Here is a 17,681-nt window from a genome sequence, read left to right as displayed (position 1 = left end):
GAATATCTATAGAGATAAAGCTAGAAGTGATACATACATATATATATATATATATATAATATATGTGTGTGTGTGTGTGTGGTGTGTGTGTGTGTGTGTGTGTGTGTGAAGGTGCAATGGCCCAGTGGTTAGGGCAGCGGACTTGTGGTCGTAGGATCGCGGTTTCGATTCCCAGACCGGGCGTTGTGAGTGTTTATTGGGCGAAAAACACCTAAAGCTCCACGAGGCTCCGGCAGGGGGTGGTGGCGATCCCTGCTGTACTCTTTCACCACAACTTTCTCTCACTCTTTTTTCTGTTGGGTGCTCGCTTAGCCAGCGGGGTGGCGTCATTTGAAGGCTAAAACAATGCGAAGTGCATTGTGACCAGCGGTGTGTAGCAACATCTGAGAGCCTGGTCAGTCACTGTGACATACATACATACATACATACATACATACATACATACATACATACATACATACATACATACATACATACAAGTATATGTACATCGAATATACATATATACATACATATATATTTTATTCTTTTACTTGTTTCAGTCATTTGTCTGCGGCAATGTTGTAGGACCGTCTTTAATCGAACAAATTGACCCCAGGACTAGTACTTATTCTATCGGTCTCCATACACTGAGTATTCCGTCGTCAGAGACAAGGTGTATCTGCAGGAAAGTTCCATACAGGGAATTCACAGTATGTAATAATAAAACAGTAGATAGAAGAATAAAGACAGGAGAATAAAGTTCATTGTTCATCTTGTTCTTGAGGATATGGAGGTTAGTCTGTACTTTCGTGAAGGTATAGCTCCTTAAGTATAATCCCAGGTAAATCCAGATAGTATTTTGAATGTTGCATTCAGATTGAAAGAATAGATCAAGTGGTTAGCTTGTTAGAAAAATGGTCCTCACACATACCGTGTGAGAGAGACGGTACACGCGGTACTCCTATGTGAACCATTTATCTTACAAGCTTATACCCTGTGTATGGAGGTGTTGACCCATCACCTGATATATGCCAGAAACAGCTGTAAGATATTAATTACTTCTTCTACATCTTTGATTCACCTTATTCTAAATATTCTCAATGATCTGAGACGCTCGTCCTGCCTTGGTTTTGTTTAATTTTCCTTTGATATATACCTGCTGACTTGGAAGCCTACTATGGATCCCTAGCTCCAGCCTCAGCTGTGAATTTGGAACTTAACGGATGACCAATGCATCGTACCTATTCGTTTAGATCATCAGTGAACCAAACCCCTCATATTATATATATATATATATATATATATATATATATATTATATATATATATATATATTATATTATATTATATTATGTTATATTATATTATATTATATTATATTATATTATATAAAATCCGTTCTGTCTATCTCTCTATGTGTCTTCTAGGATCTCGGGCATCCTCCATCCGATTGCGTTCAAATTTGATATGTAGATACCGACGGTATCAGGGCATGTCTTGAAAAAATTACAAAAATCGATTCCAGGTGAGAATCGATGAAGCCGTGGGAACGTGCATTTGTAAAATCGTTTTTCTTGGAATAGGAAAAAGTCTATCATTATTTCTTATTTTGCTGGTGTCTCAAATTTAGGTTAAATCAGTGTTTCTCAAAGGGGGGCCTATGGGACAGTCGGACAAGTTGTTTTGAGAAAATTTGGTTTAAATGTTTCACAACTCAGCACCTTCTTTCTCTCGTATATATATATAATATATATATATATATATATATATATATATATTATATATATTATATTATATTATATTATATTATATATATATATTATATTATATTATATTATATAAAATCCGTTCTGTCTATCTCTCTATGTGTCTTCTAGGATCTCGGGCATCCTCCATCCGATTGCGTTCAAATTTGATATGTAGATACCGACGGTATCAGGACATGTCTTGAAAAAATTACAAAAATCGATTCCAGGTGAGAATCGATGAAGCCGTGGGAACGTGCATTTGTAAAATCGTTTTTCTTGGAATAGGAAAAAGTCTATCATTATTTCTTATTTTGCTGGTGTCTCAAATTTAGGTTAAATCAGTGTTTCTCAAAGGGGGGCCTATGGGACAGTCGGACAAGTTGTTTTGAGAAAATTTGGTTTAAATGTTTCACAACTCAGCACCTTCTTTCTCTCGTATATATATATATATATACATACACAGCCTCTTCTCTACCCACTCCCACAAAATAATGTCTTATATTTATTTATTTATATATCTGTTTCTTTGTATATTTTCAGAATGTCCAAACTGACCAGTTGGGAAGCTATTTTCTACAATATCAAGCAGGATGCTCTGTATGACAGTAGAGACCCTGCTGTTAAGGCTGTGCTTAAGGACCTACTGGAACAACCGATTGAAGAAGTTGGTAAGGCACAAAAACGGTTATATTTATGCATTGCAGATTGAGACACCTTAAATAGATATTTGTGGAATTGTACGTGTGTTCCTATAAACTCATAAAATACATATGTGAGAGAGAGAGAAAGAGAGAAGGAAAGGAAAAGAAAGAGAGGGGAAATGGGGAGAGAAAGAGATTTCCGCTCCAGAAGTTCGATAAGGTAGCCAAACATGGCGAAATTCGAACTGAGAAAGTAAAGGATTATAACAAGATACTGCATGGCATTTTTCAAACCCACCTACTCATCCTTCTAATCCACTTTACCTCTGTACCAATTGTGCCGTTTGATGCACCCGCGAATGAGGCGATTTGGTGCAGCTGTTTAGATGCAAACCATTTGCCACACCTGACTCGACATTCAGTTTGTTTTGACGACTGTAGCTTTTGGCACTAGAGGCAAATACACACACATATACACGCATAGAAGTATACACATACAGAGTGGGAGAGATGGAGGAGAAGGGGGAAAGAGAGAGAGAGAGAGAGATTGATATTTATCAATTGAACACAATTGATTACAAACGCTTTTGTTATCCTAATGCAAATAAAGAGAAATATGTTCATACACAGGAACAGAAAGAGTGGAGGAGAAAAAAGAGAGACAGAGAGAAAGAAGGCAAAGAAAGAAAGAATAGAAGGAAGGAAGAAAGGAGGGGTGGGAGAGGACAAGAGAAACATTAAAACGTCCGATATTAAATAAGTCAGCATCGACTCGGCGATGCCAAATTATCGGTGCCAAAATGACTATGCCAAAACGACTTAAACTCATCTACGAGATTTCAATGAAAGGTGCATCTTGCTGAAACTAACAAAGTTAGCCATTTTGGTTCCAGCTAATGTGCGTGCGCGCGTGTAAGTGTATGTATGTTTGTTCACATGTATGTAGAGAGTTCTTTATTGGCTCACGACGACAACGATGGTGGCGATGATGATGATGGTAGCGGTGGTGGTGTTTTGTCAAAAGTTAATATAAGGGCAGATTCATCGTGAGAGTATCGGTAAAATTTTGTATTTATTTCATAATCTCTGCATAAGATATCAGTATGCTGTGGCTTTTGTCGTTTAACCTCAAGTCAGCCCCGATGAAACACGCCAAAATAGGGGTGCGTCTTACACGGCAAACACGGTAGGCGAGCTGGCAGAAACGTTAGCACGCCGGGCGAAATGCTTAGCAGTATTTCGTCTGCCGCTACGTTCTGAGTTCAAATTCCGCCGAGGTCGACTTAGCCTTTCATCCTTTCGGGGTCGATTAAATAAGTACCAGTTATGTACTGGAGTCGATGTAATCGATTTAGTCCCTTGTAAGTGTTCTATATATGAGTACTATAGTTCTACTTCAATGACAACATTTATTTCTAACATTTTATTTTCTAGAAATGAAATCTGGTGGCACGCAATTGAAGTTGATTTTTACTTTTGAGAACGAAGGCCGAGCTTTATTTAAACCGATGAGGTAAATGGCTTCTTTTTTTTTACACCGTGCGGGAACGTCTAGCTTTGTTTAAAATTCTGAACATGATTGAATCGTTTTGGGTTTTTTTAATTTTCATCTTTATCCTATTTATTGATACGTAAAATCTTTTGGTATTTTTTCATGTGGCTTTCTTGAAACTGCAAGTATAACTTTTCAGATAATACGAAAAAAGATTCAGATATGATGTTAGACCAGAGTTTCCAAACCATTTTACTATTAAGATTAGGGTCATTCTTAGAGAATCATTGAAGTGCATTCTATATCTCTGGAAACACAGTTCAAATTGTTCTCTCTCTCTCTCTCTCTCTCTCTCTCTCTCTCTCTCTCTCTCTCTATCTATCTATCTATCTATCTCTCACTTTCCTTCCCTCCCTCTTTTTTAAAGCTAACTTAAGCAAATCATAAAACTGTCTTTGATAGGTTTGGCATTACCCACAATAACTCAAAAATACATTTGCATAAAATTATTACGGAAGCCTAGTTTTTTGGGAAATTTCGCTCGGCAAACGATGTTTTAGACTAACATATCACTTAATGTATGTATCACAGCGAAATAAACCGCGACAGTGGAGGACTACATGGCCCAACTGAAAGCCATAACGAAACACCATTAAAAAGATTTGAACGTACAACCTATGAGTTCTTAATTCAATGTTTTTACCAATTCGACCACTTCAATGCTTTCCTATTGATTTTGTTTTTGTTGTTGTTGTTAATCCCCAAATCGGACAGAATGGTGATAAAAGATGCCCTAACCGTGATCATCCTGTTTTTTGGGGGGTTTTTAGTTTTGTTTTGTTTTTTGGTATACAAGTGATTATATTGTTTGATGCTTCATTCTTTGTCTAAGACAGAAAAGTATGATTTGAAAGGTATTTGCCTACGATTTGTAGCAGATCGAAAGCAAAAAACGTGTAAAGGCCTTCACCTGAGTTTTAGTGGCGTGCAGAAAAGAAAGAGTTGAGAGGAGTAAAGTCGTACTGCGTGTTTCACTTGAGTGTTTATTCCTTCATCATCATCATCATCATCATCATCATCATCATCATCATCAACAGCATCGTTTAACGTCCATCTTCCATGCATCTTCCTTCGTTTTACCAAACTGTTGGAAATAGACTCACATAGAGGGAACTTATTCTTTGAACCAAAGTTAAACTAGGCAACTGATTAAGTCTATCACCCATGTGGGCCACGGCAGGATTTGGTCCCTTTGAAGATGCAGATATGATAACAGAAACATCTTTATTTCAGCCATATTGGATTTCATTCAGCATTAGAGTAGTTTGAATTGTTAATGGAACGACTGATACGTGGTTGCAATATCTACGTATATGTGTTCAGATTTTATCGACCAGCGGTGGATTGAGCGATACGTGTTCGAGAAAAATTACATAACAAAACACTGAGTCTGTAGAGCAATATATGTTTAGGCTCAATGTTTAAGAATGTTAAAGTTATAAGGACGAGTGGGGGAATGAAGTGAGACAGACAGACAGACAGGCAGGCAGGCAGGCAGGCAAGGAGTAAACATAAAGTCTAAAAACTAAGAGATTGCAGTTTCGGCTTAATTAAGTTCCATTCAGTTACGGAACTGACACGCATATGACCATTTAGTCTAATTTTGCATGTGAATGTGTGTACACGAATAGACTTTACATACACTCTTGCCAGCACACAGAGATACACTTTTGTTTTCGCATATATATATATAATTAAATATACACAAACACACATACATATTCATGTATGTGTTTATGTGTGTGCAGATGCACATATGCTGTGTAAATGTTACACATATATGCACGCACGCACACAAATTTATAAGTATGTGTCTTTCGTTTGTTCATTCACTCGTATATTGTGTGTGTGTGTGTGTGTGTGTGTGTGTGTGTGTGTGTGTGTGCGTGTGTGCGTGTGTGTGTGTGTGTATGTGGTAACATACACATACACACCTGTGCGTGTCAGTATATGTGCGTTTAGGTCTTCTTGCTCAAAAATATCTTTGGAGATATATCCAACTACTACGAAATTGTATGACAACCAACCGGGTCGAAATCGGAATCTTTCGGCTATCACGTCTGCGTTTTGGGATTGACTGGTATTTGTATGACAAAGTGTATTTGGAGAAAATGCTATGACACAATCACAACAACTTGTGGATTTAGTTTTTAAAAATGGTAACGTAAATGCGAGAATGGCTGCATGGTTAAGAAGCTCGCTTTGCAACTACGTCGTCGTCGGTTGAATCCCACTGCGTGTTTCCTTGGGCAAGTGTTTTCTAATACAACCTAGGGCTGACCAAAGCCTTGTGAGTGAATTCGATAGATGCAAACAGCGTGGCAGCCCGTCCCGTATATGTATGTATATGTGTGTTCATGAGTGTGTCTGTGTTTGTCACCCCACCACCACCGCTTCACAACACCGTTGTTGGTTTGTTTATGTCACCATGATATAGCGCTTTGGCCAAAGTGAGAACTAGAATAAACTACCAGACTTTAAAAAACGGCCGTACTGGGTTCGATCTGTCCAGACTAAACCCTTCAAAGCAGTTTACCTCAGCATGACCTCAGTTATTATGTCAATAACTGAAACAAGTAAAAGATAAAAAAATGAAAATAATAAATAAACAGAATAAAAAAAGTGTATTCGGGACAGTAATTAACTACTACTTATAATTAATTTGGTGGATTGAGAGAAAAAGTTATGACAAAGCTAGTGTATTTGCATGGTTGAGATAAAAAATGAAAACTACCTATGACATATTAGGTGTAGGCATGGTTGTGTGGTAAGAAGCTTGCTTCCCAACCACATAGTTCAGGGTTCAGTCGCACTGCGTGACAATTTGAGTAAGTGTCTTCTACTATAGCCTTGGGCCGATCAAAACCTTGTGAGTGGATTAGGTAGACGGAGACTGAAAGAAGCCCGTCATATGTGTGTTTTTGTGTCTGTGTTTGCCTCCGCCACCGTTTACGTGTATGTATGTGTTAAGGTCACACGCTGGCAGAATCGTTAGCATACTGGGAAAATGCTTAACGACATTTCTTCCGGCTATTCTTTCTAAGTTCGAGTTCCGCTAAGTTCGACGACTTAGCACTTTCACTCATTCGGCGCCGATAAAATAAGTACTAGTTGAGCAATGGAATTGATGTAGTTGACTATCTCCCGGCAAAAAATTTCAGGCCCTGCACCTACAAGTAGAAAGGCTCATTAGTGGTTGTGCGCTCACGCGCGCGCGTGTCTGTGATAGATTTAGATAGTATTTGGTGGACTGAATAAACAAACTTACGACATAATTAGTGTACTGTGTGTGTGTTTGTGTGGGTGTATCTGTGTTGTAGCTTAACTCTTAAACGAAGGGGAATGGTTACAGAATGTACGTGTCAAAGGGACAAAAAACAAAAATATATCACTGATTTGACATAATGTATGTGTTTTGTTCAAATGTTTTCACGCTGCGTTATTTTGTCAGAGAATGTCTCTTTAAGACATAGAGTATTAAAAATTAACACTTGTAACGGGGGAACTGCTCAAAAGTTTCTGGATTTAAAGGTGTCGCGAAAGGCCTGGTTGGAGGCCCAACTTTCCAAGTTCTTTCACGGGGCTTAGAAAAACTGAAGGACTGCTGCAAAAAGTTTGTGAATCTGAGAGGGTAATATGTTAAATAAAATCATAATTAGCTGATCCTTCTGTATTTTCTTTTACCCAAAGCTAAGAACTTTTCAGCACAGCCATGTATACCGCCAAAATAAATGAAACGAATTGTCTCGTAGGCGAACGAGAACACTAGATATCGATATTTCGCTGTTATTTCAACTCTTCAGTACTGTATAGTCTTGTAACCCTCGAAACGAATTCAAATCGCTGCTCTGAGGTATGCAAATAGTGTAAAAACCTATTTACTGATGTGCAACTGCGCTGCACAAGTAATTAAAATTATATTTTGAGTTAGAACCAAATTTAATAATGTAAATATTTTTGATGTCACATACTTTTTATTTTTTGTTAAAGGCAATTTTTATATTCATTTTCAATCTAAATAAGTTCAAAAACTATAATAATTGTTAGTCTCTTGCACAGGAAAATTGTACAACCTCATTTTCAAAAAAGTGCCATCATATATTCACTTTCCTTTGATGGTGGCCATAGTCATGTAAAATTTTGAAACATCAATTGATGATGTCCGCTGTTCTCTAATGAAACATCAGTTGATGTCCTCCGTTTAAGGCTTAAGTTAAAAAAAAAGAAGAAAAAAACCGATAACTATATATATATTTGGCGAAAAACTTTCGACATAATAAGCGCATTCGTTGATTGATTAACAGAAACTTAAGACTGAGTGCATTTGCTGAAAAACATATGATGTTATAAGCGCATTGTTGGATTGAGTTTAAAAACAGTATTTTCTGTTTCCTACACTTAGGTGGATGATCTTAGACTTTGTGGTGGGATGCAAGTTATTTTTCTTTCAACATGTAACTTACTAATTTCTCGTTTACGGCGGGAAGTGGACAGGGGTAATATTATTTTTCCTTTGAACTTATGAGATAACTGACATGTGTGAATGTCTGAAGGTGGAAGGGGCATGTAGAAACATCCTTTCATAATGTTTGGAAGCTCTCCCTATACTTTTACTTTTTCCTTCTCTCTCTCTCTCTCACACACAAATACACACATATGCACACGCAGAGGCACCATACATACATATGTATGTGTGTATACCTATCTACAAATATATATATACACACACATACATGCGTGTATGCATATCTATAAATGTATACATTATATAATATACAGTCTCACACACACATGTATACATACACACATGCTCACATATTTATATATATATATGCATACATGCATACATGCATTCATACATACAAACATACATACATGCATGCATACATACACACACATTATATATATATATATATATATATATATATATATATATGAAGTTAGAAAACCAATTTTGTTTGAAATACGAGATAAAAGGTAGTTTCGTGTATTTTTATTCATTTACCTTACTTTTTGTTTTTCATTATCTGCTTCGTTTAAAACTATGGTGTAAACGACATTTTGATGTAGGGTGTGAGTTTGAGGGGCCGCAAGGTGATTTGTTTTTGCTGTTTGTTTCTTAATGGCTTTGTCAGAGGAGGAAGGGCAACAGCACCCTCGACAATTGTGAGGGTGTCTGAGACGAGCATGTTGGAGGGCAGAAGTTTTCCTCCATCCGAAACCTGGCTCGAATGCTCGCAGCAGAGACCCGAGGAACGAGTAAGAGTGTTAAAACCAAGTGCAAAAATAGCCCCAATGACAGGCTTCCACGCAGTTTCCATCTGCGAAATTTCACACCCACACATATATATGTATGTAGGATCCTGAACCGAATACCCTAACCACTAAGTTTTAAAATCGTGAGTTCGATTCCCGGCGATGCGTTCTGCTCTTGAGCAAGAAACTTTATTTTTTCCCGCTGCTCCAGTCCACTCTCAGCTGACAAAAATGAATAAGTACCTGTATTTCAAAGTGTTAGCCTTGTCACATCCTCTGTCACACTGAATTTCCTTGAGAACTACGTTAAGGGTATGCATGTCTGTGGAGAGCTCAGCCACGTGGACGTTAATTTCACGAGCAGACTGTTCCGTTGACTGGAACACTCGTTGTCGTAATCAACGGGATGCCAGCTGAATTTGAGTTGATGTATGTATGTATGTATGTATGTATGTATGTATGTATGTATGTATGTATGTATGTATGTATGTGTGTATGTATGTATGTATGTATGTGTATGCATGCATGTATGTGTGTATGTATGTATGTTTGTATCTATCTTTCTATCTATCTATTTATTCATGCAAGTCGTGGTCTTTTTTTCTTCATTCTTTAAATATTGAGATTAAATTACGGTTTTCGGTTTGGTCAAAGGAAACGAAACAACGGCAAGGCTGTCTGAGGAAATGCATTAGATACCCACTAGATTTTGTATCCAGTCACTGGTTCTGCAGCATGTTTCTTTGCATTCCGTGTTTAAATACTACTCAGATTAATACCACCACCTGGCACCTTGGGTGCCTTTAGCAGAAAGCATTCTGTTGTAAATATTTGGGGCATATCCCTCGTAAGAGGACACCTGCCAACCTCTCTCCCACTGGTCGCGGGAGCCCTGCGGACATCATAAGTACCGCCTTTATTCCTAGTAAAAGATTATAAAAGAACAATTGGTGAGTTCACTAAGCTGTGTGTAGGCATCTTCCATCAACTGTAAATAAGCACTACTTAACTGCTGAATCCACCTAGTTGTACGTAGGTACCTCTCAAGCATTCCTCATCAGAGAAGACCGCCTAAATATAAATGGTTAGTTCTCAACACCTAAGATCACCTATTTTTTAATAGATATTTCTCTTAATATCTGAGTCCACTGAGCTGTAAATAGGTACTGCTCAACAACAGAAACTGCCTTGCTGTTTATAGGTAGCTCGCAACAGCTGAGTCTGCTTCCGTGTAGATAAGTTCCTCTTAACACTCGATGTCCACCAAACAATAAATTACTACCTTTCAATAGATAAGTCAATCTGATTGTAAACACACATATCTGGTTGTAAATAGATACATCTAAGCGTGTAACTCCAACAGAGTACAGCATAACAGTAAATAGGTATAATATAACAGTAAATAGGTACCATTTAAGTAGAAACTAAGTGATTAGCTGTTGCCTCTTACGTTATAATAAATAAGTCTCCGTAAAAACTGATACTGAGTTCAGATTCTTTCGCGGATTGTAATTTGAGACAATCACATTCTGGCAGGCTGACGTAACTATGATACACTTTTGTACTTCGCGCCCTACTTCATACATTTGTTACGAGGAAAAGAGGTTACTGTACGTACACGAAAGTGATTCTCTAACTACCCGTTATAGTTTCCAGACCGGTCGGCGCGTTGTGTTCTTCAGCTAAAACACTTCATTTCGCGTTACTCCAGTCCACTCAGCTGTAAATGGATAACCCATCGCCGGACTCGCGTTCGGTTTAGGGAGAATGTTGGCCTTCCCGCCTAGCTAGTAGGGTGACATCATTCGAAACTAAATGAATGCGAGGAAGCGTATTGTGACCAGCGGTGTATAACAGCATCGGTAATCTTGTTGATACTGTGCTATGTCTGTGTATTTTGACTCTACTTTCCGTATTGTATCCCCTCATCTGTTATAATTAGGGTTATTAAAGCAATCTTAAGAATAACAAATGAGGGGACATAATACGGAAAGTAGAATCAAATTTATGTATATACACAGACATATCATTGTGTCAACAAGATTATCGATGCTGTTATACACCGCTGGTCACAATGCGTTTCCTCGCATTGTTGTAACTTTCGCTAAATCAACCATAGATTATCATGGTAAATACAGCTATACTGATATAGAATTACGTTTGTAATCAGCCGAATCGAGCGGCCTTTGCTGATGAGGCTACAGAAATAGTCGAAACTGTGAGTATAGGGAATTCTCGACTGGTGTTTTCGGGCGATTACAGTCCCTATCATTATATATGTATATAATTATGTGCTTTAACTACAACATTAGAGCTTGTTAGCTCTTATTTCTAGCAATGTAGATGTTCCAACACTCTTAGTCACATTTAGTGACAATTGTAGTTTTCCTTTTTGGTAACACATTGCGCACGGCTGTATATATTAATTTCACACACACACACACATATATGTATATATATATATATATATATATATATGGGGTTTATTCTTTATATTTTGCCAGTTTAATGACGGTGGAATAATATATGAGGAGATCTAGGCCACAATTCCCTACATTCCGATCAACAAAGTAGAGTTGCCGCTGGTGGTCGTAGTGGTTGTGATGATGGTGGGGGGAGGGATCATATTGGCATGATGATGATGATGGTGATGACGATGTTGATAACGATCCTGATGGACTTTCTACTTTTTCAGATTCCCACGCGACAAGGAGACCTTACCGAACCATTTCTACTTTGTTGACTTCGAACGCCACAATGCCGAAATCGCAGCTTTCCATCTCGATAGGTGAGCAAAGTTTCTTCAATCTATCTGGTATACTTTATGTAACATCCTCTCTCTCTAGCTCTCTCTCTCTCTCTCTCTCTCTCTCTCTCTCTCTCTCTCTCTCTCTCTCTCTCTCTCTGTGTATGTGTGTGTGTACATATATCTTTATCTTTATATATATAAAACTGAGAATGTATGTCGGTCTGTCTGTCTGTTTGTTTCCCTAAAACTTGAGAACTACTCAACCAATTTCATTCAAATTTTACACATGCCTTACTTAGGGCCCGGGGAATGTCATCGGCAAAAATTTTGAACTTTTTGCCTAGGGCGAGCCCACAGCAATATCATATCTTCTCCACTACGATTCCCTTGAGAACTACACAACCAATTTCATTCAAATTTTACACATGCCTATAAAGTATACAATGTTACATTCAGTTTTGTTGCCATGGAAACCGTTGAAAAGACCAAATAGTCCTGCTGGAATGTCGTTTATCATTAAGTCTAAGTCTACCAAATCATGATTGACCTGGCACTAAACAACAATATACAACTCCATGACAACGTAAGCACCACATCATACAATAGAACATTAATTACTTTAGCACCTTTCTCATATCTACTTCTCTTATTTTCGATCTTTTATAACTCCAGGATACTGAACTTTAATCGAGTCCCGCCCAATTCCGGACGTCTTATCAATATGACACGAGATATCAGAAGACTTTCCGATAAGAAACTGGCAAAAACATTTTTCATATCTCCAGGTAAGGAAAAACTTTAATTAATTAATTTCTTCGCCGTTTATTACCTCTGCCTTCGCTAAGGCAAAGGTATTATTTTCGGTCGTGTCTTTTTGTTTGTCCGTGAACAAGATATCTCAAGAACCGCTGGATGTATTCGAATGAAACTTTCAGGGATGTTTGGCCTCGTGACTCGCACGAACTGATTAGATTTTGGAATCAATCTGGTACCGGACAAGAATTCTGGATTATTTTTCCTGTGTTTTTAACTTAATTTTTGAGAGCGGTCGGATTCATTTTTAGTATTCTCGTTTGTGAGAGCAGTCGAGTTTATTTCAGATATTCCCATTTTAAAAATCGTCTCCGGCTAATCGTTGAGAAGGTGTTGGTGTTGCCTTGGCGGAGGTTTGTACTCTCTGAGTGCTCTTGTTATTGATATTTTCTACTTTCAGAACGGAGAGACATAAGAAATACCTCTCCAATATTTTCCTTACAAAATATTTACGTTCTGAGTTTATAAATTAGAACATGGCGTCTTTTGCTATGGCTTAGCTCAAGAGCAACTTTGAATAGAGCAACGATGTTCTAGTTTTGGTCGCTTTGCCTCTGTATCAGCATCTAGGATTATGTAGTTTAATTTCTCCTTCAGCTATAAGTACATCACTATTTTAAAGGGGGCGCTTAGCAAGTGAACTGACATGAATAGTAATAAACCAGACTTAAACACTGGTTTTGGTTCCGTACTACGATATGCTTTTTAAGCAAACTGAAATATAATTCTATATAAGAGGCATCGATCTACCAAAATGGACACTTCCGCTACAGTTAAAAATTAAAACAAAAAAAGAAGTGGGTGAAAAATGTAATGTTCTTCAATTTCAATTCTATTCCGTTACAGCCAAAAACGTCTGCTTCCATGGAAGCTGCTCTTACTACTGTGATACAAGTCACGCAATCTGTGGCAACCCAGATATGCTGGAAGGATCTTTTGCACTTCTACTTCCACCGGACAAAGTGGCTCCGCGCAAAATATGGCGGTCGCCCTGGAGACGTTCTTATTCGAAGCATCGAAAGGCACTGTGGGAAATCTACGACGATTATTGCGACCAAGTTCGAACAAAGCCTCCATTCGACAAAGGTCGTCGCCTACTTGATATGACCGATATGGCAGTGTTTGATTTCCTAACAGGTGAGTGCAATTGACTTTTTATTTATTTATTAATTCATTCAGTTATTTTTGTCCAAGCACTTATCCCATTCCATGCAGATTCGCAATTTTTCATTCATTCATATTGTTGCTTTTATACTAAATAATCACACCCATATACGTAAGTGTAAATGTATGTATAAGCATATATACGTGTATGTGTGTGTACGTGTGCATTTTTATCCTGAGTATGACTTTAACTATATCCGGTAGGGGCTCAGTTACGGTTAATTCCAGCGGTTTGAGGAATGTGGAACTACACCATAACCACTATTGTCCCCAGTTCTACCTTGCCCCCAAATAGTAGCACCTGTAAGATTCTCTCTGCTATGGGTTAACTGGTATGTGACACAATGGGAGCGAAGGACCCCTGGTTCTCATAAGATCTTCCTTCTTGGAGAAGGTAAACTTATATAAATAAATAAACCCAAAGTGCAGTTGGTTTCTGGTCGTCTCAACTTCTGTTGTGCCACTGGTGTTATAGTTGATTCTGCTGAACCATGAGTTCAGTGCTATGCAACACTTGATCCCACTCAAAACAAATCCATGCACAGGGACCTCTCGAACTCTTGGAACATTTGTATGGACTTACTGAGTTTAAGAAGCGGTATTACTCGGTCAGAGTTCACTTCCACCATATGTATATTTAACTACGCTTCTCTCTCTCTCTCTCTCTCTCTCTCTCTCTCTCTCTCTCTCTCTCTCTCCTCTCTCTCTCTCTCTCACTCTCTCTCACTCGCATGCACGCACGCACACACACATACGCATACACACAGAGGAAAACAATGTTTTTTTTATTTTGACAAAATGAAAAATATCAGGTGGTTGCTATTGTTATTTAGTCTCAGGTCGGCCCTGATCAGTCAGTTATATTGACTCCTGCACTTTGCAGGCACTGATTTAGCTGCTGTTTGTAGCTGGTCGAGCAATAATGTAGAGGCGCCCTAGTTGGTTCGTTGTCTGACGATTGTAGTTTTGATAGCAGCTTCGTATATTTTCATTCTGTCTAGAGACACACATGTAGGCATACACACACACACACACACACCCACACACACACACACGAACACACACACACGCACATACACACACACACACACACACACACAAGCAAACATTTTGAATGACATAAGCAGGAAACTCGCTACTACTTGATGGATTTAGTCTTTCCAGCTCTTTCTCTCGGAAATTCACTGAGTATAGTGGTCTTTTTATTGTACTCCTGGCATGTAGAAACAACTCCACATCGTTTACCACCACTCATACCCTCTTGTACAAGTATTTATCTTTTCTTTTTTTTTCTTTTTAGGAAACATGGACAGGCATCATTACGACACATTCCGGGAATTTGGAAACGACACGTTCCCTCTACATCTCGATAACGGTAGAGGGTGAGTATTATGAATTACTGCGATTGGCAAAATGATTATTATTGCGACAGATAAAATTCCTTGTAATATTTGCTCCGGCTCTTTAAGGCCGGAGTTCAAATACTGTCACGAATAACTTTCCCTTTCATCCTTCCGGGATGGATAAAGTATCTGTAAAGTGCAGGAGTCAATATAATGAATTGTTCGTTGCTCCCTGCTCCTAATATTACTTTGCTTGTACCTATGTAAGAAATTATTATTTCTTCTCTCTTTCCCTTTCCATTCACAGTGATTCTCTCTCTCTCTCTCTCTCTCTATCTCTCTCTCTCTCTATCTCTCTCTCTCTCTCTCTCTCTCCCACTTTCTCTCTCCCTCACTCACACACGCGCATATCTTTATTTTCTCCAGTGTTATTCATTTCGTATTTCCTGTCTCTCCTTAAACATTCAGTTAACGATGCACCATCTATCATGTATATCCCATAATCAAAAACGAATAGTAAGCTATATGTAATGATATACCTTACTATATATGTATCTACCTGTACATTCCAGATTATGCATCTGACACTGTTTAATACATAATTAATTAATTGATTAATTAATTTCCGTGATGTCAATTATATTTAATACTTGTGGTGAAAAGTGGTTATTGTATCTGAGGTCAGAACCTCATCCATGAAGTTGTGAATATTCATTCATTTTTTTCATGCTGCCCACGAAAGTAATGTTATGCAAATCGGACTAACCGATTAGTGAAGTTACTTTAAACAGATATAAGCATAACGATATTTGAAGTTGAAAGAGCTCAGGACTTCCTTTGCAGCCGCCAGTTTCGTGAAAACAAAACTTGCCAAACTTATCATTTGATGCACAAGCATTGTATACCAAACAGGAGTCCCACCAGGAACTTTTCTAGTATTTTCAGTTTCAAAAATTATACCTACATGCATGCTTACATGCATACATATATGCATGTATACATACATATGTATGTATGTATGTATGTATGCATGTATGTATGTATGTCTTTGAGGGGAGCCGACGTCCTGAGCATTGATGTAAATAAATAAGCATAACTTTTGGCAGATTATAATGTGAATGCTAAAGAGTTAATTCAATGATTCCCAGAATCCTTTTCTCTGGGATGCATTTTCGGAATGAAAATTTGCTCGCCCCTCACCAAGTTTTATGTGATAATTTTTTTTTTTTAACGCCTAATAGTGCATTAAATATAATATATAACACAACTTATAATATGTTTAGATTACACAAATTTAATGAAAGGTATGAGCTTGTTTTTGATGAGTAATCTCCTTTATATTAGACTTAATTTGAAATAGACAAACTCATATCTCATCAGCACAAAGAAGCCTTCCCCTTTTTGGGGTTTTTGATGTTTGTCAGAACCGAAAATCCTTTTTCACAGCAATATATTAATTCTTACTGACGTTTGCTGATTTTTTGTTTTCTCTCACCACAGGTTTGGAAGAAGCAACTACGACGAGCTCACCATTTTAGCCCCTGTCTTCCAATGTTGTCTGATACGCTATTCGACCATCATGAAGCTGTTTCGCTTTCACCGGGGACCAGTACCGCTCAGCCAGATGATGCAACAGTCTCTTGCCTCCGACAGTCTATTTCCGATACTCACCAAAGCTCATTTAAATGCGCTGGACAGAAGAGTCGCGATTATTTTACGGACAGTTTATGAATGTGTTATACGCGGAAATGCTGTAGCGGATGTAATTGTCGATGATGGATTTTAACAGTTTGATGGAATCAGAACAGTTCAGAACTTGATTGGAATAAATCGTATCAAATCAGAATTCAAATTATGTGGATTCAGAAAGCAACGGAGCGCAGCGGTAGCTACGGCACGGATTCATTGTATATTATATATACGACGGACAATGTGGCACCACGAGGTCTTGCCTGTTTAAGCGTGTGTGTGAGTATGTGTGTGTCTATGTGTGTATGTGTGTGTTTGTATACGAGTAAATGTATATCAGGGTGTGTATATTACGGTCGTGCATTTGAGCATTACTTCACTACGTATGCCTATATATATATGCATGCATGTATATATACACATACATACATGCATCTATATATATAATACATACATACATATATATATATATATATATATATATATATATATATATATATATATGTATCTATGTATGTATATGTATATATATATATGTATGTATATACATATAAGTTTATATATGAATGTATTGGTATATATGTATATAAATATGTATATGTAGTTTATACGTATATATATATATTTGTATGTATGTATTTATGTGCATGTATATATGTGTGTTTATACATGTATGAGTACATAGTTTTTTAAAGTCGTGTAACTGAAGATTTCTTGTAAACATAATATATACATAAAAAGTCCT

General features: G+C 37.6%; 1 protein-coding gene across 1 annotated transcript in view; it reads left to right on the top strand.

Annotated features, from left to right (window-relative positions):
• Positions 1-17,093, top strand: part of LOC115211998 (extracellular serine/threonine protein kinase FAM20C-like) — a 44,635-nt gene extending 27,542 nt beyond the window's left edge. Inside the window, exons 3-9 of the mRNA XM_029780782.2 lie at positions 2,270-2,397; positions 3,805-3,883; positions 11,874-11,966; positions 12,600-12,712; positions 13,587-13,877; positions 15,205-15,286; positions 16,748-17,093. Coding sequence (XP_029636642.2) covers positions 2,270-2,397; positions 3,805-3,883; positions 11,874-11,966; positions 12,600-12,712; positions 13,587-13,877; positions 15,205-15,286; positions 16,748-17,033 — 1,072 coding nt within the window. The 3' untranslated portion in view covers positions 17,034-17,093. The remainder of the gene's footprint in view (positions 1-2,269; positions 2,398-3,804; positions 3,884-11,873; positions 11,967-12,599; positions 12,713-13,586; positions 13,878-15,204; positions 15,287-16,747) is intronic.
• The last annotated feature ends 588 nt before the right edge of the window (positions 17,094-17,681 follow it).

Source organism: Octopus sinensis, linkage group LG5, assembly GCF_006345805.1.
Source record: "Octopus sinensis linkage group LG5, ASM634580v1, whole genome shotgun sequence".
In the NCBI taxonomy this organism is placed as follows: domain Eukaryota; kingdom Metazoa; phylum Mollusca; class Cephalopoda; order Octopoda; family Octopodidae; genus Octopus; species Octopus sinensis.
The sequence above is the reverse complement of the archived record's forward strand: the minus strand, read 5'-3'. Positions and strand labels throughout refer to the sequence as shown.